This window comes from Ictidomys tridecemlineatus, chromosome 4, assembly GCF_052094955.1.
Source record: "Ictidomys tridecemlineatus isolate mIctTri1 chromosome 4, mIctTri1.hap1, whole genome shotgun sequence".
In the NCBI taxonomy this organism is placed as follows: Eukaryota; Metazoa; Chordata; class Mammalia; order Rodentia; family Sciuridae; genus Ictidomys; species Ictidomys tridecemlineatus.
In genome coordinates, this window is record NC_135480.1 from 16,937,141 (window position 1) to 16,960,220 (window position 23,080).

Below are 23,080 nucleotides of genomic sequence, written 5' to 3' on the forward strand. Positions count from 1 at the left end.
ACATTGGATTTGTTTTCCATGCTCAAATTGCTTCTTTTGTATCTAACTGCTCAACTTTGGGGACCTGGACCCTGGAGAATCCTGACCAGTTTGTTGTTATGAACTACATGCAAAATAATTAGAGATATTTTCCTATTCTATTAGTTAGAACATGAGTTCTGTAAGTCAGTTATATGTTGATATTCACATTAAATAAAGCAACTTACCTCTCTATATAGATTGTAATACTAAAAACTAAAGGGAAAAACAGCAATAAAACTTAGCCATATTTTCTCTTTTAATCTCAATACAGTAACAGTTCATGTGTTGTTCCTCCTCTCCTTGTCGAATATTTATACATTATTTACAGGGAAACATACCAAACAATGTATTATACCGCTTTTTTTATACTCCACTTTATAGACACAATATGATCCTGATATGCCTTCACTGGAGAATCAGAGAATTGAGATCTGTTTGGTGTCAAGATTGTGCTGCAAAACTGCAGCTTCTTCTCTTTCTCACCATACCCCTAAATTTATAGTGTTGATATTTCAAATATAGCTAATGTAATTCACACATTTCCTAGAATAAAAAGCAGTTAAAAAAAAAAAACAGTGGTTCCAAAGATTGACCCGTTAAAACCATGAGAATGGGTGCTGACCATAAAACTTTGAGAAGTACACATACGTATAAGCATTTGAAAATAAAATGTAAAACTATCAATTCTACAAATTGAATTATCTGCTACAGGTAATTTGGATCATCCAGAACAGGTATTCTAAAATTAAGCATCAAATTAAAGTTTGCCTTTATAAGTAAGAATTTTTGAAAAACTATGGCTAGCAAATATGAAATGTTTGGTTGAGATGCTTGAATGCCTGAACAAAACCAACACATTTGGTCTGGTATGTCAACTGAAGCCATGGAAAAGATTATATCAATGAGAATACTTTTAAAGTTTTAAAGCATTACTTTAAATCTGATCCTTAGAAACGACTGCTTTTTTAATTTTTCCTTTTCTTTCTATTTAAAAATTTGTTTGCTATTGTCTATAAAGCAAAACTAAAACGATAAATGTAGCTGGAATCTACGTGGTCCCAACGACAATTATACAAGTTACATGTTTGAAATTTTGCTTATATAAAAAAGTTTCAATGGCACATTTTTTTTCCAGAATGATATGCAGGTTTTGGGTTAGATAATCTGTGCATATGGTGTTAACTTCTTTTCATCATCCAATATGTGGTTTTTTTATGATTTTAATTCATCATTTTTATAAACTATGAGATTGCTTTTAGATTCAGAAACCTAGTCACTGTCTGTATCAATAAAAAAAAGTAGAATTTTTATCATAAAAGCAGTTAGGAAGTACAGATGTTAACTATGGATTACATGTCCTCTGCTTGGCTTAAAATATAGAAATATCTCAATGAGATCCTGTATAATCAAAGGCAAAATTTGTTTAAAAGAAAGATGTTGCTTAATGAGGTGGCTCCCATCTGAATAACCAACTCTGGATGCAGAGACGAGAGGATTGCCTGTTGGATTCAAGGGTTGGCAATTTAGGGAGATGCTGTTTCAAAATAAAAAATAAAAACCTCAGTGTAGCTCAGTGGTAGAGCCCCTGCAACCAATGAGAGAATGGACTTGGTTCTACCATTGTCATTTTCATTCCCACAACAAATACAGAAAAAAAAAGAAGAAAAAAATAAATGAATAATAGGTTACTCAAAAATATTTTTTAAGAAGGAATATGATCCAAGAAGCAAAGCTTAAATTATAAGAAAATTCAATGTACCCAGTCTTACTGACAAAAAGATTAGAAAAATAGAAAACAGTTTTCAAAAGGAAGAAAATATCTTATTTGTTTAAAGTGCCAATTTGCCCTCAGGGAAAAGGATTGTAATAGAGGAAAATATGAAAGCAGACTTGGATCATAAATCCAGGTCACTCAGTCTCAAGACCACTTCATCCATGACTTCTTGGATTTTTAATAAAATTTTCATGACAGCAATAATTAGCAATCAATTAATGTTAAACAACCATAAACCCAAATAAATGTAAAATGTAAAGACATATTTTCAGAAACTCTTCTTTTAAAATGTAATAGCGATCCATGTGGAAATTTCTTCAGCCAAAACAAAATAAGAAGTGCCTCATTTTGATAAAGAATATTCACATGACAACTACAGAAACAGTATACCTTCTAATGAAACATCAAATAATTTTCAAATTGTAATCAGGTATTATCCTCATTTTTTCATATTTACTATGAATTTTAAAATGTATAGTTGACAATACAGATATACCTTTAAATAAATGATAAGGAGAAGATTATATAAGTAGATAAATGTATCATTGTCAGAAGACATGATATCGTACAGATAAAATACATAACAATGCACAGATAAATGTTATATAACTGTTTGACATGGCAAATACTTTAAATGCATGGATCTGATCACTGTGTTAAATACATGTGTTTTGAAAAATGACACTATTTTAGTAATAGGTAAAATTGTACACAATTAAAAGCAAAAATTTCAGAGATCTTTATTAAACTATGTACATTCACCTAGACATTTTCTAGGATAATAGACTGGCAAATAAACTATAACCAATGATTGACATTTTAAAAATTAAAGTATATTTTTTAAAATATTACAATACTTAATAAGTGTTGAATATATGTAAATGGTAAGTTGTATAAGACATGTATCTTGGGATAGTGTTATAGTAAGAATTTTTCAAGTTTTATTTGGTAGAAAAAGGAAATCTTGAGGAAAACAAGTATCTCCTAAAAGGTTAGAATGAACCTATGAGGAATGGATATGTTCCCTATTCTCCACTGGTACATGGTGGACAAGACCCAAGACAAGTTGAGTTTCTATATTTAATCTCAATAAGTGAAGGCAATTCATATATAATATGAAAGCTTCAGGAAATCAAGCTACATTCATGGGTTATATTTTATCCACAGTAAAGCTATATGGCACTATGAAGCAAGAATGTGTTCAGAGTTGTACTAATTTTCATCAATTTGGAAATTTTGAGCCAAATTCTTCACTCCTAACAGTACTCCTGACTGATGACATATAACTTTCTATTTTCATAAGAGGGAGATGACATTCTCCCTTCTTTATTTTTTTACTTATCCATGTTATTTGTTCAGACCCATTAAATGTTACCATTGGAGATTGAATTTGTGACATGCAGTATTTAATTAATGGCAACACCTATTGTAACTTCTGCTATAAATGAATATAAGTAAGCAAATAGTCCAGAGAAGATACAAGAAAGAGAGAGACTGAAGGTGAGCTGAGCAATTGAGCTCCTTCTCAAGCCAGAGCAGCTCACCTGATATCAGCAGAGCTACCTCAGTCATTGATCCAATAGTTTATGGATGCATATTACATTTTTCATCTAAAAATAGCTGATGGGCAAATAATACTTGGATGTTACATCAGCATTCTAGTTTCACTGAAAGATCATGGAATAGATGGGATGAAAAATAATTGAGATCTCTACTTTTCTTTTTCACAAATGAAAATGATCTAAAATCATTCTAGTCAAAGTTTTAAAAATGATAGATAATTGATGCACAACTATGTTAACATGAATAGCAAAATTATGTCATGAATGTACATTTATAAAACATTTTACATTTTCTTGTGCTTGTACATAGAGAGAAAACATGATTTACAGTGCCAGTCAGAATGCGATTATCAAGAATACAAGTAACGATAAATATTGGTGAAGATGTGGGGAAAAGGGAACACACATACATTTCTGGTGGCATTGCAAATTGGTTTAACCCCTCTGGAAATCAGGATGAAAATTCCTCAAAAAACTAGGAACAAAACCACTATCTGATCAAGTTATACCATATATATGTAAAATAGGAACCTTTGTATGACATCTAAATCAAAGACACTGGGATACTTCTTGGTGATTTACCATAGATTCATATGCTGATTTGTTGTAGAACAACTGCACCACTAATTTCAGAAGTAATTAGTATCTCGAACATGTTATGATGTAGCAATTGGGTTTTGGTAATCTTCCTGATGTCTTCTTCACACCTTGCTCCCAAGGCTATCTATGGTGGGTAGAGCATGGGTATGGCCACTCTATGATAGACAGGTCACTTGGCAACAAGCCATTGCATTTTAGAAGGAAGAACACAGCAAAGAAAAAGGACCATGCCAACAACATAGCAGATAGAGGTTCATGTGGAGGAGGATTTGTAGCACCCCCAGTTGAAGACATTTTCATGATCAAAATGAAACATGGGACACACAGTAACGAAAATCTTCCATATTTCATTAGAAAATTAGAGGCATAAGTGCTCTTCTAAATTATGTAGGGGACAGAGCAGGAGAAACATCAAGAGCACCATGCTCACAAAGTTATATGTCAACATAGCCACCACACAAAAGACAAAGCCAATCAAAAGTACAGGGATGTAAAGGAAGGGATGATAGCCCTAGAGCATGTCACAGCTGATAGAAAGGTCAGAGCTTTGGGTCATTGCAACTGTATGGAAAGGATGGTGAGAAACTGCCACAAACCACTCCTGACACATCACTGCTGATGTGAATATATCTGTCCCCCAGAGAATACACACAAAGAATTGCTTAATGCATCTGTGAAGGAGATGATTTTTTTCCTTCTACAAACAAATTTTCTAACAATTTGTAAATAACTCAATTAGACTAACAGATAACAACAGAAGACCCTCAGAACAATGTTCATGGAAACACTTTCATTAAGAGATTGAAAAGAAAACAATGCCAGACAAAAATAAACAGTAGTACAAATAAGCTAATTCTGATAAATTCATTTGATGAAACACAATTCAGTTAAAAAATGAAGTGTAGTTACAATTTATGAAAAATTCCTCAAAAGGACACCAGATAAAATGGAATGTATAATTTAAATGCATTTCAAATGCAGAAAAAAGTAAAATGTAAGCATTCAAAACCTATACATAGAGATTGGAGCTGGGAAGAAAAAAAGTATGAATTCCACGATCTTCAGGTAGAGCAGGCAAAGGGAGTGGAAAAGTGCTTACGTGGAAATCAAATAGTGTTGCTCATGTTCTTTCTTCACTTGGTTGGAGGAATAAAAAGATAATTATTATTAATAAAGTTCTGTGTATAGGGCTGGGGATGTGGCTCAAGCGGTAGCACGCTCGCCTGGCATGCGTCCGGCCGAGGTTCGATCCTCAGCACCACATACCAACAAAGATGTTGTGTTGCCGAGAATTAAAAAATAAATATTAAAAAAATTCTCTCTCTCTCTCTCTCTGTCTCCTCTCTCACTCTATCTTAAAAAAAAAAAGTTCTGTGTATAAGGTTGCCACATTGGGATACAGAATAAGAGAACACTAAAAAAAAATGAAGGATTGGGTGGGGAATAAAATTAAAAAATTAAAATAAAAAGAAACATACTTAAGCTCTAAAAAAAGACTATGGACATCATAGAAAACCATTGTTTAACCTACTGTAGTAGGTTAATGTATTCTAGTTGAGGTAAAAAAAAACACACAGAATTTCCTTTCTCATTATTCTCCTTTGCTCATAAGTGGTTATTAAAGTATAATTTGATTTAATAATCAGATATATTTAAATTATCTCACAAGTTCTCTAAACAATTGCATATCATTATTTGAAGAAACAATTAAAATCAATGCAATGTTTAATTCACATTATTTTGAAATTAGAAGGGAAATGTGTGTGGGGGGAGGGTGTAACTATCATGAGTGAGAAAGCACTTTTAAGTGCATTAACTTGCTCAAGGTCTCCTTGACATCTTTATTTCTTAGGCTGTAGATGAGGGGATTTAGCATAGGGATGACCATGCTGTAAAACACAGTGGCAAATTTGACAAGGAGCAAGGAGCTTTTAGATTTGAGCACACAGTAGAGAAGGAGGATGACCCCATGACAGAAGCAGATAGCAGCCAGGTGGGAGCCACAGGTGGAGAAAGCTTTTCTGAGGCCACCCTTGGCAGGGATCTTGATGACCGTAATGACTATGACGACATAGGAGGTAAGGATGATCAGCAGGCTACAAATCTCATTGAACATACAGATGACTAAGCATGCCAACTGGCTGAGGGAGGAATCCGAGCAGGATGCAGAGATGATGGCAGAGTACTCACAGCAAAAGTGATTGATGATTCCAGATCCACAGTAAGATAGGGCCAAAAGAAAATATGTGAGTGTGGAGGAACAGATTCCACCCCATATGTAACTTCCAGCCACCAGCAGAGCACAGAGCTTTCGAGACATAGCAACTGTGTAGAGCAGGGGGTTACAAACAGCCACAAACCGGTCATAGGCCATCACTGCCAAAATAAAGGTTTGTGTGATGACACAGGTGCAGCCAAAGAAAAACTGTGTTATGCATCCTTTGAAGGACATACTTCTGTCCTCCACAACCAAGAAATCTAAAAGTTTGGGTGCAATTGTGGTGGTGTAGCAAAAATCAACAAAGGATAAATGGCTGAGGAAAAAGTACATGGGAGTGTGGAGTTTTGGGTTAATCCTGATGATCAGTATCATACCAAGGTTTTCCAGCACAGAAATCGTGTAGATGGTCAAGAATATCAGGAACAAGGGCACCTGGAGCTTTGGATATTCTGAGAAGCCCAGGAAGATGAAAGTGAAGACTGTACTCTGGTTCCCCTCATCCTGCATTTGGCTCCTGTTGGAGGAAATCCGAGAGTTCATCCCAAGAAGCTGAAAGAAAGAGCAGAGAGAAGGTGTTGTGAAAGGAAAGCAGAGGAACCTATCTTAATTCAGGCAACGGGACATTCTACCACAGAGATGGCTCAACCATGCCCGGCAATAGGGATCCTAGGAACGGGTTTCACCAGGTGTTTCTTGTTTATAATCCAGTCAGGCAGATATGCATTCCCGCAGCTTAATTCGTACTGAACAGTTCAGTATGGATATTTTAGTGTTACTGTTCTAGAAATACCCTATAGTCAAAGTTGCATAGAATCCCCTTGGGTCATCTGAAAAACCTTGATTGGTCTTCTCTGAAATCATGGACACTTCACTTTCGCAGTGATGCTGCTATCCTACCCTTTGAGCATCTGTAAAAGCTATATAATCTAAATTATTTTACTTCTAAGGAAAAATATTGAGCATTCTTTTATTTTGAAAATTTGAAAAATTTGAAAAATATCATATGCAGTAACAAAAAAACCATATACATTGTATACATCGAATACAAACAAGAAAATGTATACAAAGGAAGAAATTCCAACTAACAAAAAGCAACCTTTGATGTTGGGTGTAAAATACTATGATATAAACGCATTTAGTAAGGATTGAAGTGTATACCAGAGTTTGGTTCACAAGCATAAATAATTCTAACATTTTCACACATGAAATCTGAGGCAATACTGATCTGTATTAAGCAACACTTTACAGACTTTTTACAGTTATACAAAATCATGACTTTCTACATAATTTACCATGGCTAATTCACCTTACAAACCGTGCACCCATGTCCAGGTCATGGAGTCATTGTGTTGTTTCATTTTTAACTTTTTGTATTGTTCATGTGATTGAACAAATGGTTCTTTTCAAATATAGAAATGATTTACTTTATTTTTGAAATCCTTGCAGATTTGGAAGGCTGAGATATATATTATTCCTACCAAAAATCCTAGAATTTAGACCAATCTATGTAATCAACACATGATGCAAAACTTGAGTTTTACTTTTATGGGTGTGGTACAATTAAGCAGCTCAAACAGATGAAGTCTGCGAAACAAGGTTGAGACCTACTTCAGGGTAGAAGGAAACACAAGGATCCTTCTGTTTTCACGTCTTCAGCAACATTTCCCCTCTGTTTCTTAAAGTTTACATCACACAATAGATAATGTTTAGTTGTCAGAAAATCCTAAGCTGGTTTCTTGCATTGTCTGCAAAGGGACAAATCCAGCACAAACACACCAATTTTATAAGATTTTAAACATTTGTTCCCCTTGTGTGGTAAACACTGTCTGAATCTTCACATCTACCTGAAATATTTCCCCTTTCTTCAATAATGGTTCCTTTAATGGGCCATATCATCTTGACATCCTTGTCTCAGATTACCAGTGCTGCAAATACTAGTAATCATTTTGCTGATTGGCCAAACCTTGTTAATAGATCATTTACATTTCTTCTTGAAAATATGTACAAACTTTGTAAAAATCTTAGACTTCAGATCAGAATACCCTGTCAAAATTCTGCCTCAGCAGCCTGTTTGTATGTGGCTCTGAGAAGCTATTCATGCTCTCTGCATCTCTTATCTATAAAAATACAATGATCCTACAGGCATTAGATTATCATCATCATTATTACTGTAACTGCTTCATTTACATGATATAATGAAGTATATGGGATATCTTAAATTAGAAATTGATGTTGAAACATCCAGGACTGTGTTCTACATTGTAGGGAATCCACCTAGGACTCAGTTTCTTTTTTCTATTCTTTATAAAGTTGTATTTTTAAATTTACTGGTAATTTTTAACCAAAAAAGAAAAATCCTAGAACGCAGAGGCAGATATTCTTTTGGAAATCAAGATATGGGCCAATAGGGAACAAGAAGTAGAAAAATTTTGGCAGAGATAGTAAAAGCAGTGTTCTTTGTTGATTTCATTCTAACTACTTCTTTAGTTTTACATACAAACTTATTCCAGGCTCTCAAACCTTGAGAATATTAGTCTGTTATTCAATTAATAAAAATAATGTCACAAAGTAAAGAGAAAAATAAACTAAGTTCTGGGGACATTCCCTAAATGTGGAACATAGTCCTGGATGATGGTTTTACATTATTTTCTAATTGGAGATGCCCCATATACATAGTGATATCAGGTACATGTACCCATGACAATAATAATAATAATACTTTATGCATATGGGACTATTTTATTTGCACATTTAAGGAGAAGAGTTTTAGAAAGAACTAACAACTTCCATCCTGCATATGACCAGGCATCTAAGGCAGAATTTCCACTTAGGTTGACCTGATACAAGGTCTAATCATTATTTTCTCTTGTATTCCTTACTCCCTGTTTTTCTCTGGCTCCTTCACGCTATCTTTTCATCTTGACTTCAGGCTGAGCAAAACAACTTAGAGCCAAATGAAAGATCTCAAACTGTGCTCTCAACTTAATGCTTATTCCACTTATAATCAGCTAAGTAACAGGGGATCCTCAGGTGACCAGTCTACTCCCACCCTGCACAACTGAATTTAAGTCTTACATTACTGTGGTGCTCAAATTCTTATACATTTACAAAATGAACTTTTCACAACATACCTGTAATCTATGAACTTCTGTGTGATGACCTATAATCTCTAATTTACCTTCATCCCCATAGGCTACTGCTGTTCCTTCTGTTCATTCAGCATTTTCAATCTCTCCTGCATATATTATTTTATAATTCAATACATTCATCAAAATATCACTTCCAAATAGGACAACAGATTTCCCCTCAAATTCTAAGAACTATTACCTCCTACTGTCAGATTCCAGGTACACTCTTATAGAAAACTTCTGTGATAAATAGGGACTTCAGTTACACTGTTTATACCAGATCTGCTTTCACCCATGTGACTTCAAAGTAAAAATTATATACAAGGCACATTGTATCTCTTTATAGTGTTACAATTTATTTAAAATCTCCCTCTTAAAGATTTTTAAAAATTGAGAATGAATAATTTGCATAACATTAATATCTGCCAAAGTTATTAAACATTATTAAATAACATAGATGAAGTTTAAAACAAGATCATGCCAAGGTCTCAAAGGTGTAGGAAAGAGAGTTCAATACCTGGTATTCTTATTCTCAGTTGATGGATATACACACGACTGTCACTAGGCCCAAAAGGTGTTTCTCTGACAAAAAATAATTGTAATTTTTAAATGTAATTTTCCCCACCCAAATCCTACTATAGTGTTTAGATTCAATAATTCAATAAAATACAGATTTATTCATTGAAGTCTCATTTACCAAATTATTTAAAAAATTATTTCTCAAAACATGTAGATGTTTTACAAATTGTTTTAGTTGGTAATTAAGCAATGAGAATACTATTCAAAATATACTACTGAAGGTATCAAGGATATGAAAATTATCTTATTATGAAAAACAAATCTGGGCATCACAGAGTCTCTTCAGGTGAGTCAGACCCAGAAGTCAAATTCAGGCCTCACTTGAGTATTTTACCTGGAACTGACTGACCTTGGGGAATCATACCTTAGAGAATCTTTACCAGGTGTTTTCTCTGAGAATAAACAACACAATTTTGATAAAATCCCTTATTTCTAATTTAAACTATAATTAATTTAAATCACCAAATCATATGGGAAAGTTTAACATGTTGATATGCTGGTCATTAGAAAAATAAAACCAATCCATAACAATAACTCCATATTTTATACCATTTGTAATTGATTATTCAAAATATGAATCTTTTGAAATTCACAAAAAAAGAAAATCGCATTCTGTTTTAGTACGTATGAATTTTTGTTGGTTTTGGGGGGAGGTTGCTGATAAATGTTTTGGATAAATGAAATATGTTATTGTTTGGCAGAAAAAATTTTTCAACAATTCTAAAATGATAATCATTAAATATTTACATTAATGTTAGCATATTTGAAGGAACTCTATCAAATAAATGTTAATAGAGAATGTGTAGAACAAAAATCATCTTGAATACTTTAGGGAAGAATATCTTCTTGATTTCAAGGGCATAAATATGTTTTTAAATATTACATAAAACATTAGACAAAATATACTATCTAAGTTAGGGTATAAACTTGCTCCTTGTCAAAGATATTAGTAACATGAAAATAAAGCATGATGTAAAAAAATTTCAAGGAACACAGCTGAAAAGGGATAATTTTCATAATTTATATGAAATTTTTCAGTTATAAATAATATAAATCACAAATAATTGAAAATGCTGGCAAAGCATCATATGTAGACATTTAGAAAAATATCAATAAGCACATTAAAATATGCTTATCACAATAAACACAAATATTCTAATTAAAGCTGCAATGAAATATCTACAACAAATGGGTAAAAATAATGACTAATAATACTGACTGTTGTTGAAAAAATAGATAAGAACTTTTTTAAATTTTGAACATTACTGTTAAAAGTGTAATTGATAGGAACAATTTAAAATATTCAGATGTAAATACGTGTGCAATTTCATTATAATGAGTATCTATGCACTGTATAACAGAATATATTTCCTAATTTGAAGGATGCCAAATGTCCTTCAATCTATACGGACTTACAAAAATTTCTGGAATATTCACTTGATGAAATATTAAATAAGAATAAAAGTTTTAAAATAATAAATGCATGCACCAAAATGAATGATTTGTAAAATCACGTGGATAATTTATAAAAGTTGGATGCATGAAACACACACTACATGATTGTGTTGCCTTAAAGTTTGCCAATGGCAAATGCTAATTTGTGTTTTTAAGAGATAGACAGTTAATACCTATAGAAGAAGTAGTATATCTTTATGATTAAAGTAATAATTTTATTATTGCTGGGAGTTGGGAGAATGGGCTGTGATTGGCTTTGAATTACTGGTGATATTTCAGCTCTTAAGAGCTAGTTAGGCATTTAAAAATATTTTAGAACATGTTTTTAAATTTTAAAGTCAATATCAGAGAGTCAATTACTACATTTTTTTACAAAGAGAATGCTTTTCACTATAAATGTAATAGAAATGTATATTACAGTTCTAATCAACAGAGGGAAATAAATAGATTTAAAATTTTCTAAGAACATAATAGCTAATCTCTCATTAATAACTTTCTTGTAAGAAAAATAACCATATTAGGGTTGCATCAACCACTAAATTCCAAATGTATTACAATGATAGATCAGAGACGATGGAAATCAAGAAACAGATCTATACAAATGAATATTTAGAATAAAGCTTTTTTTAAAAAAAAAATTCCTTCCTTAAAAAAATAAATAGATCTATTTTGGAGGTATAATCAATGTAACCTACAGATGTTCAGGAAAAAACAGGGAACATAAATAACATTGACTCCTCTATTTAACCAACTCAATGGTATATAAGGAAATTTACTCATAAACACTTACATAAGAGATGAATTTATTGTTAGAATGGATGATCAAAGGTACAATTTCATAACTATTATGTCATGTCCCTCAAAACAGGATACACATATTGTTACAAGTAACCATAAATTTTCATTGCACTCAGCATTACCTCAATACCTTTCATTGAACTGTAACATATTGCGTGGATACTCAGAAAATGGGTGATGCATAAAGATATACCTCTTATTTTCAAGACTTACTTCATAAAGCCAGTCAATGTTTTTCATATGTAACAAAAGTTTCTTATTGCACTTAAAGTATTAAAGTGAAACAGAAAGTTATACTTCACAGAACTTTCTGGTTCTGAAGGCTTGAGTATGATTCTGGTATAGGAAGATGTCATTTGTGTTTTCACTACTTAAAGAACAAAGAACAGCCAGGCTGTAGAAATGGAAGTAAGTTCTAAATATGGACTTCTAACTCCTAATTCTGGACTTCTGTAGTGTTCCATGAAAATGTTTAAAAGCATGCTTTCTGAAATTCTTCAGAAGAAATACACAAAAACAGAATATTTGTAATGAAACAAGAAAATTAGAAAGCACTCAGAACATTGAAGAGCATTTCTTATTCAATATTGTGTGGAGAAGAACATATTATATATTTAGTTAAAACTTAAGTATCACCAAAAACATTTTTAAAAGTTGTGTACTGTTAGGATATACAAAAACATTTATCTGAATTTTATGTGGAGAGAATGCAGTTTGGAGTCAATCAGCCTCCTAACTGTCTCTTTTACATCTTTGTTCCTGAGGCTGTAGATCAGGGGATTCAACAAGGGAATCATGACAGTGAAAAGAACAGTGTCCACTTTGACCAGGAGCCAGGAGCTTTTGTCATGGGGCACACAGTAGAGAAGGAGAATGACCCCATGGAAGATGCTGATGGCAGTCAGGTGAGAGGTACAGGTGGAGAAGGCTTTGGGGAGGCCGCCCTTGGAGGGAATCCTGCTGACAGTGGCAATGATGAAGACATAGGAGGCAAGGATGATCAGGAGGCTACACACTTCACTGAATGTAGAAATGACGAAACACGCCATCTGACTGAAAGAAGTGTCAGAGCAGGACAAAGAGAGGATGGCAGAGTACTCACAGCCCAAGTGATTTATGACATTAGATCCACAATAGGACTGTACTAGCAGAGAGTAAGTGAGTAACAAGGAGCACAGGCCACCCCACATGTATGTCCCAGACACTAAGAGGGAACAGAGCTTGCGAGACATGGCGACTGTGTAGAGCAAGGGATTACACACAGCCACAAACCGGTCATAGGCCATCACGGCCAACATGAACATTTCTGTAACCACAAACATACAAATAAAGAAAAACTGTGTCATGCACCCATTGAAGGAGATAGTTCTGTCTTCCACAACCAAGATCTCTAACAGCTTGGGTGTGAATACACTGGAGTAGCAAATATCCAGAAATGAGAGATGGCTGAGGAAAAAGTACATGGGTGTATGAAGCTTGGGATTTATCCTTATGACCACAATTATGCCCAAGTTCCCCACCAGAGTGACAGTGTAGATGCTGAAGAACCGCAGGAAGAGGGGTGCCTGTAGGTGCGGGAATTCTGAGAACCCCACCAGGATGAATGTGGCCACAGAGCTCTGGTTTCTGACTTCACTTACCATGATCCTTCTTGAACAACAACAAAAAATATATGAGGAAGGAAAATAAAATACAGCAGCAGAACTTGACATGGTGGAGAGGCAGGCACCGAGGTGATGCTCAATGTAGGCTAGTGAGGATGAACGTGATCAGTGTGCAGTGATGACCTTTTGCTCCCCTTGGGAATCTTACTGGTTGGTGCTTCAGAGCAAGTTGCTGTGTTCTTCAGGATGGTAGTTGTCTTATCTGGAATAAAAAAAAAAGTGGAAGTGTTCAACATCACAATTTTATAAAAATTGTCTATATATGGAATTTCTGATGTATGGAAGACTTCACATTAAAATACAATTTTATGACAGACAAGGAGACATGTAGTAATCTCAGACTATCATTGAGATGATTGTCTTATTCATATTATCAAATCACGTAAGTCCTTGGGAATAGTAAATGCTTTTAATATGCAAATAAGTACAAAATAATAAAAAACTTAAAACTCAACTCAAAGTGGATCAAGTATCTAAATGGTAGAATGAACACTCTGCGCCTACTAGAAAAAATAGTAGGCCCAACTCTCTATCATGTTGGCTTAAGAACCAATTTCTTCAATAAGGCACCTAAAGCACAAGAATCAAAATCAACAATCGATAAATGAGATGGTATCAAACTAAGAAGCTTCTTCACAGCAAAGGACACAATCAAGAATCTGAACAGAGAGCTTACAGAATGGGAGAAAATCTTTTTCAAAAGCTCTTCCAGAATATACAAAGAAGTCAAAAAACTTAAAGTAAAAAAAATAATAATAACCTAATCAATAAATGGGCTAAGGGTCAGAATAGGCAGTTCACAGAAGATAAATTATTAATGGTCAAAAAATATATGAAAAAAATGTTTAACATCTCTAAAACTTAGATAAGTCAAATCTATACTAAGATGTAATCTCACTGCAGTCAGAATGGCAATTATCAAGAATAAAAGTAATAAAATATGTTGGCAAGGATCTGGGGAAAAACATACACTCAGACATTGCTGACTGACCCACAAAGAAAAAGTTGGTGTTGGTAATATAAAAAAATACCTGGCCAGAATTTACAACATTCTGAGACAAGATTCAGGTTTTCATCTGCTCATGTATGATGTGGACATTTTCCTGTAATCTATATAAATGTTAACTTCTATTGGAAAATAGATGTCTTTCTACATAATTTCTTCTTATTAAATATAAAATTTGAGAGGCAACTATGTGAGTACAAAATTCAATATAGTGGATTATTTTAAATTTTAATAAAGAACTTCAAATACTACAGTTAAGGGAAAATTGAGAAAATGTATTTTTGCTAAGATAATATATTACTATATTATTAGTTAAAGCTGTGAGGTATTTGAACAAAAAACTTAAAAGTTGTTCTCTTTCTTTTGTTGAAACGGTAAGAACTTTTCTTATTAAGATCAATATAACACACCTATGAAATATAACCAACAACATGTTTGCAAACTTTTTAAAGTTATTTTTCTACCAAAAAGAGATGGTTTATTATTTGTGAACATACATAAGAAATTCAGTTACTCTTTCCATCTTTTAAGGTCTTCTTTGATTTCTTTCTTTATGATTCTGGAGTTTTCACTATATAGATTTTTCACCTATTTGTTAAGTTGATTCCCAAGTACTTTATTTATTTATGTATTTATTTTTTGGAGGCTATTGTAAATGGGATAGTTTTCCTCATTTTCTTCTCAAAGGATTTGTCACTGATATGCATAAATGCCTTTGATTTATGGGTGTTTGTTTTATAACCTGCTTCTTTGCTGAATTCATTTACTAGTTCTAGAAGTTTTCTAGTAGAGGTTTTTGAGTCTTCTAGGGACTGCAAATTGGTGGAGCCAATATGGAAAACAGTAAGGAGAGTCCTTGGAAAACTTGGAAATTGAACCACCTTTTGACCCAGCTATCCCTCTCCTTGACTTATACCCCTAGGACATAAAAACAGCATACCATAGGAACACAGCCACATCAATGTTTATAGCAGCACAATTCACAATAGCTAAACTGTAGAACCAACTTAGATGCCCTTCAGTAGATGAATGGATTAAAAAATGTGGCATATATACACAATGGAATATTACTCAGCAATAAAGATAATAAAATCATGGCATTTACAAGTAAATGGATGCAGTTGGAGAGATAATGCTAAGTGAAGTTAGTCAATTCCAAAAACTAAAATGGCGAATGTTTTCTTTGATATAAGGTGACTGACTCATAGTAGTGTAGGGAGAGGAAGCATGGAAGGAATAGATGAACTATAGATAGGGCAAATGGGTGGGAGGAAAATGGAAGGGACAGGGGGTTAGCAATGAGGGTGAAATGTGGTAGACATCATTATCCAAACTACACATATGAAGACATGAATTGGTGTGAACATACATTATATATACACAGAGGTATGAAAAATTGTGTTCTACATGTGTAATAAGAATTGTGATGCATTCCACTGTCATGTATTTAAAAAAATAAAATCAATTTTAAAAAAGGAAAAAGTAAATGCAAAACCTAAAAAAATCACACAAAAATGAATATATATATTATATATATATATAATATATATATATATATATATTACTATGGGTATCTACAACAAATAAATTAGAAATATTGAGGGAATCAAATTATTTTAAATATTTTTAATATATGAAGTTAGACATAAGAATATATAAAATATTTAAGATAATTGTAATGAAAATAATTTTGTTCCTCTATGTAAGAAAAATAAAAAGAGACACAGAGACAAAATGTAGAGGCAGAATGGCAGAATAGCCAAGCTGCCAATTTTACTTATATCAATAGGTTACATTAGGTCATTGGCATCAGTAGTATATTATTGCTCATCATGTCATTAGGCAGGTTGCAAGGTTAGCAACTTTATGCATATTATTCCTCAGTTACACACTATAGTTGCAATGTGCAATGTTAGAAGTTTTGCATAGATCTCAGGAAAGTCTATTGTTTAAAGTCACTTTTAGGTGGAGAGGTTCAGGCACAACAGAGCTGGGTGAAACATTGTGGTTGTCTAACAAGAGAGTTTATTTCCCAGGAGCTGTGTGCCTTAGATCAAGGTCAAGGCTGATAAGACTCTAGCACAGAGCCTCCCCATGCTGAGCATTGTTATAACAGCCAGAAATCCCATCTATGCACCGAAGTTTTCCTAACAGCCAGGCATTCTGTGTCTTTGCACAGTAAATTCCTTCCTACCAAGCATGCCATAGTCATGAAGCCATCAGAGACCCTGATCCCAAACACAGAACCCTTACACCTCTATTATTTAAAATAGGAATGGGAAGTGGGGGTTTGTTGAGTAATAGGAGCTGAGAACATTAATTTGAGTTTTAGAAAAGTATCTAGTCCTGCAGAAGGTACAAGAGAATGAAGCCTGCCTACCCCATTATAAGCAACAATACAGATGGTTAGATGCATATAGAGCACCTATAGGTTTGCATATACCTACATGTGTATCTACATATATCTGTGTCTACAGTTTACATCTGTATCTGCATGTATGTTTAATATTTGTACCCAAATAAATGGACACATCAATCCAAACTTGTAGTGCTTAATGTACTTAGTATCTATGTTATTTCCACCTTGTTTTTAGAGCAACCTAATCTCCTCATCCTTCTCTTGACATTGCAACTCTAGAGGGCACCATCTTCTTTCTCCCTTTCTCCTTCCCCTTGAAAGAATTTCCCCAAGTTTTTCACTGACATTCCAGCAACTGCTAGTTTTCTTGTCTATGTAAAACTGTGTTCCAACAGCCTCTGAAGTTGTTTTCAATTTTTTTGTTGTTGTAAATAAAGATTTCTTATCAATTTTATCATTCAGTATCACTAAAAGATTCTCCATTTTCTTTGTTACTGAACTGTCTCTACATACTTCTGTACCTTTTACTCTTCAAATTATGATAGTTCTATGTAAGATTCACTTCTTTACATTTTTTACAAATATTTATTTACTTATAGGCAAGTTTTCCCTTCATAGGTCCCTCTGTTTCACAGCATGTAAAAACTTGGATTCATTTATTGTTTTCATTTGTTTAAAAGGTTTTCTGGAGGATAGATAACACAGAAATTATGTGTTAAATGGTATCGTGATTTTAAGGCTACTTATGTGGAATGTTTATGTTTCATTTTTAGCCCATGGATATAGAATGTCTTCTGATATATATCCTATCTCCCATTTTAATTTTTCTTTGTAAACTATATAATTTCTTCATTGTTTTTTAATAAGAATGTTTTACATTTTTAAATGTAATGCTTTATTGTTTAACAAGACATTCCTGTTAATTCATAGTTTTGATGAATAGTGATCAGGGAAATTACATATCTATCATTTTTGCTGAATTTATAGTTTTTGTACAGATGGTTAGATGCATATAGACCACCTATGTATTTGCATATATAATACTAAAGTACAGCCAATTTTTATGAGTGCTCATATGCATTTAAAAAAAACTGTATTCCTCATTAGGATTAAGTTGCGTTACACATTATGCATTGATTAGGATTGTATTCCTAGTTAGCAAACTTTTGTTTTCTTTTGTATTGAATTAAGGTCATATGCTTATTTCTCATTTTATCTCCTATATTTTCTACTTTATGAAAAATTTTCTATGTCCTTGGCTGCATAAACATTGGAAACTGTCATAACTTCATTATGAATGATATTCTTTGTAATGTAAAATATTTGTTGACTTTAATACATTTGTATCTTTATGGTCTGCATTTTTCCTTTTTGCAGGTCAAAATTTTCTCATCTTATGTTTTGATATTTGCCTTCATCAAATATGTTGATACAATTTTAACTTAACTAAAATTAATATGCCTAGAGAAATATGCACAAACAGTTCCATGAGTTTTCACAACCAGAGATCAGCTGTGTAACCAACATACAAGTCAACAGTAGGACATCAAAATGCAGTAACACACTTTTGACCTGTTAATTGCCAGACTTCCTTCATGGAATTGAAATTACTATCTCAATTTAAGCACTGCTATATTTGCCTGCTTTGAATTTTATATAAAATCAATTATAGAGAATACTATATTTTTTGTACTTGTGTTCATTGTTCAGTATTATATGTATGACATTTTTTATCTGTTCCTGCAGTTTTCACTCATTCTTATTGCTTATGATTCACTGCCTGAATAAATTATATTGTTTTAATAAAAAAAATTGAGAGTTCTTTAAGGCTTTATTTATTTAATGTCTCTCAAGCCTCATTAGTTTGCAGGTCCCATTATAAAATCTTTGGACCATATATTTTGGAAAACAAACTTAAGTATTTTTTGTGGGGTAAAAATCTTGAGTAAAATTTCTCAGCTATAAGTATGTTTATATCTATTGGAGATAAGGTTATATATTTATATATATATATATATATATATATATATATATATATATATACACACAAATCACACTTTACTAGAAATATCATTCAGCTCTAATCATATGACATGACTAGGAAAGAAAATACTAAAAGCACAATTGATTATTTGAAAATGATGAAAAAGTCTACCTACAAGGAGGAGACTGCAACTCAAACTTCCATGCACCTATTAAAAGACCTTCCAAAAAGATAAACGAAAAAACAACCAGAAATACACAAGCTTTCTATGGCTATACGAGACTTTAACATTTTTCTTCCCGTGGTGAATAAAACAAATAACACCATTCAATTTTATAGAAGTTTTAAATGACATGTTAACACATTTGTCCTAATTAACTTATATGACACCCAACAAAAGCAATGCATACATATTTGCAGTTTCTATAGAAAAGTTACCAACATTGATCATTTGCTGAGTTATGTATAAAGTCATAGCAGATTTCAAAGCATTCAACAATTGAGAATATTTTCTCTGCTAGCAGTGTAGTTTTAACTTTACTGAATCTTTTGTTTATGAATTCATATATATATATATATACACACACACACACACATATATATATCTCCCTGTTGAATTTAACATTGCAATTAACTATATTAATATAATCCATATATTTTTGTTTTACCTGTGTAACATTTTTTCATATAAATTATTATTTTACAGTATATACATGTGTATGCCACATAAATAGGTGCATAGCTTTTCAACATTAATTTGGTTTGTTTGCTCCATGCTTTTAAAAGATTTGTATTTTCATAAGGATTTTTACCTTTATGCTAATATTTATGCATATTTTAATCATCTTTTTATTTGCATACTGTCAGCTAAATAGATTAAGATATACTGTCAATAAATTTTAGCTCCACTGACTCCAGGAGTTATTACTTTCAAGCGACCTCACTAAGTTCTTATACACCACTGTCATTAAACTCATTACGTTGTATTACAACTTCCCACATGGTATTGCTTCTTTATCACTAAGAGGTGAGATTTGTAAGGAAATGAATTAGGTTTGATTCACTATTTAACATTCCGCATATTGCAATTATGCAAAATGCTTTGGCTGAATGAATGTAATTGATTCTTTCAGGCTACCTTGGAGACATCTCAATATATTAAATGGAAATATTGATTCAGTTTAAGTCTTCAGGGGTATTTATAATTTTTATTTGATAAACAATTCTGAATAATTGTTTTTTAATTGTTGATGCTGTAAGTGACTAGGAATCAATAAGTTACAAGTCAAAATTAATAGTGACAAAAAAAATTTTGTCAAATATGTATATTTAAATGCTGTAATGTCATTTTACCATATTTGGACATTTGGTCTCTCACTTGTAAAACAGAAGGGGATGAACTTTCAAGTATTTTCAGACAGACAAATGACATTGTTTCCTATTTGTTTCTGTTCACAATTTAAACACATTGATGTCTAGAGGAATTATTTGATTTCAACAATAAAATCAAGTGGGTACATTCAGGAATGTGGTGGCAAGAGTTTCACAACCATCTTTCCAGGTCAGAAGAAGCCTTGATTTCTAGTGTGCACCAATTTCTATCAGGTGAACACCAGGAAACAAGGATGACAAGCTGGAAAGAAATGGTACAATGGACGGAACAAATTCCCCTGCCCACCACTGGAGCATTTAAACCACTTTTCTACAGAGTCAAAGTTTATGTAAAAATAGAATAAAATTGAATTTTAACTTACCATGAATTTATATTGTTTATTCTTTTCTCCGATTCATATTTTTCAAGTCAAAGTCTATGTACAATACCAAGTTTTCTGTTTTTCTACTAGCTACTGTGTTGGAAATGACAAAATAAGATGTATATACCCTGAAGCTTCATAGAACAGATTTATTTCTTGTGAACCAGGAACATAAAAGCAACAAACAACAACAACAACAGCAGCAACAACAAAATACCCTGAACCACACCAAACCAAAACAAAACCAAATAAAAACAAAAACAAAAATGAAATTCAACTTTTTCTGAAGGTTGTCTGTTTCTGTTGCTTAAGCAAGCCTTGATGAATCTGGTTCTTAAATTTTTCTATGTACTTAAAGTATTGGAAATGGGTTAGTATAATGTTTCATCTGAGTATTTCAAACTTTTAAAATTAGTACTTTGAAAAAAAATAGTTTATTCTTGATTTAAATGATGATATTGCTCTGCCACCTAGTGGACATTCTATTTTTACCACTTGAAAGTTAAAAAAAAAAAAAAAAAAAAAGTTTTCTCACCCAGGCTTTTGTAGCTGTATTTTGTACTACTACTGGAGTATATGAAGACAAATTTTACCAATTTCCATATTATATCCCCGAGTATAGAGTATAAGATAACAAATATAGTCAACTTGATAATATGTGTGAAAATTAAAACCAATAGTTGATTCTCATTAGTTCAAACTAAAATAATGTTGAAAGATAAAATTTCCTGTGAAACAAGAATGAATAATGAACTGAGACTTTGGAAATATAGGTTTTATTCATCATTTCCTAATATAATGAGTTGTGTTATCCTGAAAAAACATTCAGATGTTCAAATTTTGTTTTTATCATTTGCAATATTTGGAAAAAATTATTACATTTAGACATTGTTTTAAATTATATAGCCTAAAAGTTTAGCACTGTCTTATAAAGAGCAGTTTTGCAAAATGTGAAGTATACACTGCAAAAAATCATGTGATTGCTATAGCTATGTAAATATGTATGTAGTTTTTATATATATAAACTCCATGTTTCTGATTTTCCTTTATTTCTGTATATCTGTAGCCATCATTTACCTATCTATAATCCATCAATTGTCTATCTGCATTTAAATTATTAAATACAGATTAATTAAATTAAGTTTTCCATTATAAATGTGGAACATACAGAGGATTGTCCTAGAATTGCTTTTAGGTACCACTATTACAGATTTCAGTTCTCTATTAATAGTGGTTAAGAAGGACCCTTTAATAACTGGACCACCTTCACAATGACACTTTAAAATTCCCAATTAAATCCAGGAATACTACATTCATTACATATTTTAAAAAATTGAAATAAAAAATGTCTACAGATTTTGTTCAAAATTTTAAGACTTCACTTCCATGAGTTGTAACAGTTATAAGATATTTTAAATTCTTTACCCTCCTATCAGGTACCTGTGTGCTACAGTTCTTTTATATCCTTATCTGAAATTGGCATTTTTTTAAATTTAAAATATGTTGTTTAATATAAAATCTTAATGGGATATCATTACTCACCTACCATTTGAGTAGTGCTATCTTGTTATGATTTTAATTTGAATTTCTATGATGCCCACTAATTCTGAGTTTCTTTCAGTGATCATTGGCCATCCATACAGTCTAGCTCTCTAAAAAACTGCCCATTTTAGTATGTTTTTTACATCACTGAGCTGTTAGTATTAATTTTTGCTTTAATTTTAAATTTTCTATAATACAAAAATTGACCACATTAAATACTTTTGAGTGTACAATTAGTGGCAATAAGTGCTCTTACAGTGGTGAACAATCATAACCACTATTTCGAGAACGTTTCCAACATCACAAACTTAAAATCTATACCCATTAAAATATAACCCTTCTTTTCCCTCTTTCCATTCACCAGTAAATGTGTTCTAGTTTGTGTCTGTATCAATTTAACTTTTTCTTCCATCCTTTCTTTTTTTCTGCATTTTAATTGATTTGTATTAGTTGCATATAACATTAAGCTTCATTTTGATGCAATTTACACATGGATGGAATATAATTTGCTCTAATTCGGTCCCCAGGACCTCTCTGTTTTTTTCTCCTTCTCTTGACACCTTTCCTTTCCTCTGCTCTACTTATGTTTCTTCTATTATTTCATATTTTTTTTAATTAGTGCCTTGTTTTGAT

The 23,080-nt window shown here is 32.4% G+C and overlaps 2 protein-coding genes across 2 annotated transcripts; both read right to left on the reverse strand.

Moving 5' to 3' along the window:
- Positions 1 to 5,740: 5,740 nt before the first annotated feature.
- Positions 5,741 to 6,718, reverse strand: LOC144376748 (olfactory receptor 1165-like). Its single transcript, XM_078045028.1, has one exon. It carries the CDS (start codon positions 6,716 to 6,718, stop codon positions 5,741 to 5,743), a length of 978 nt encoding a protein of 325 aa, XP_077901154.1.
- A 6,103-nt stretch (positions 6,719 to 12,821) lies between these two features.
- LOC101968012 (olfactory receptor 1165) lies at positions 12,822 to 13,781 on the reverse strand. The gene has a single exon (XM_013365800.2). The coding sequence runs from the start codon at positions 13,779 to 13,781 to the stop codon at positions 12,822 to 12,824; it is 960 nt and encodes a 319-aa protein (XP_013221254.2).
- Between the last annotated feature and the right edge of the window lie 9,299 nt (positions 13,782 to 23,080).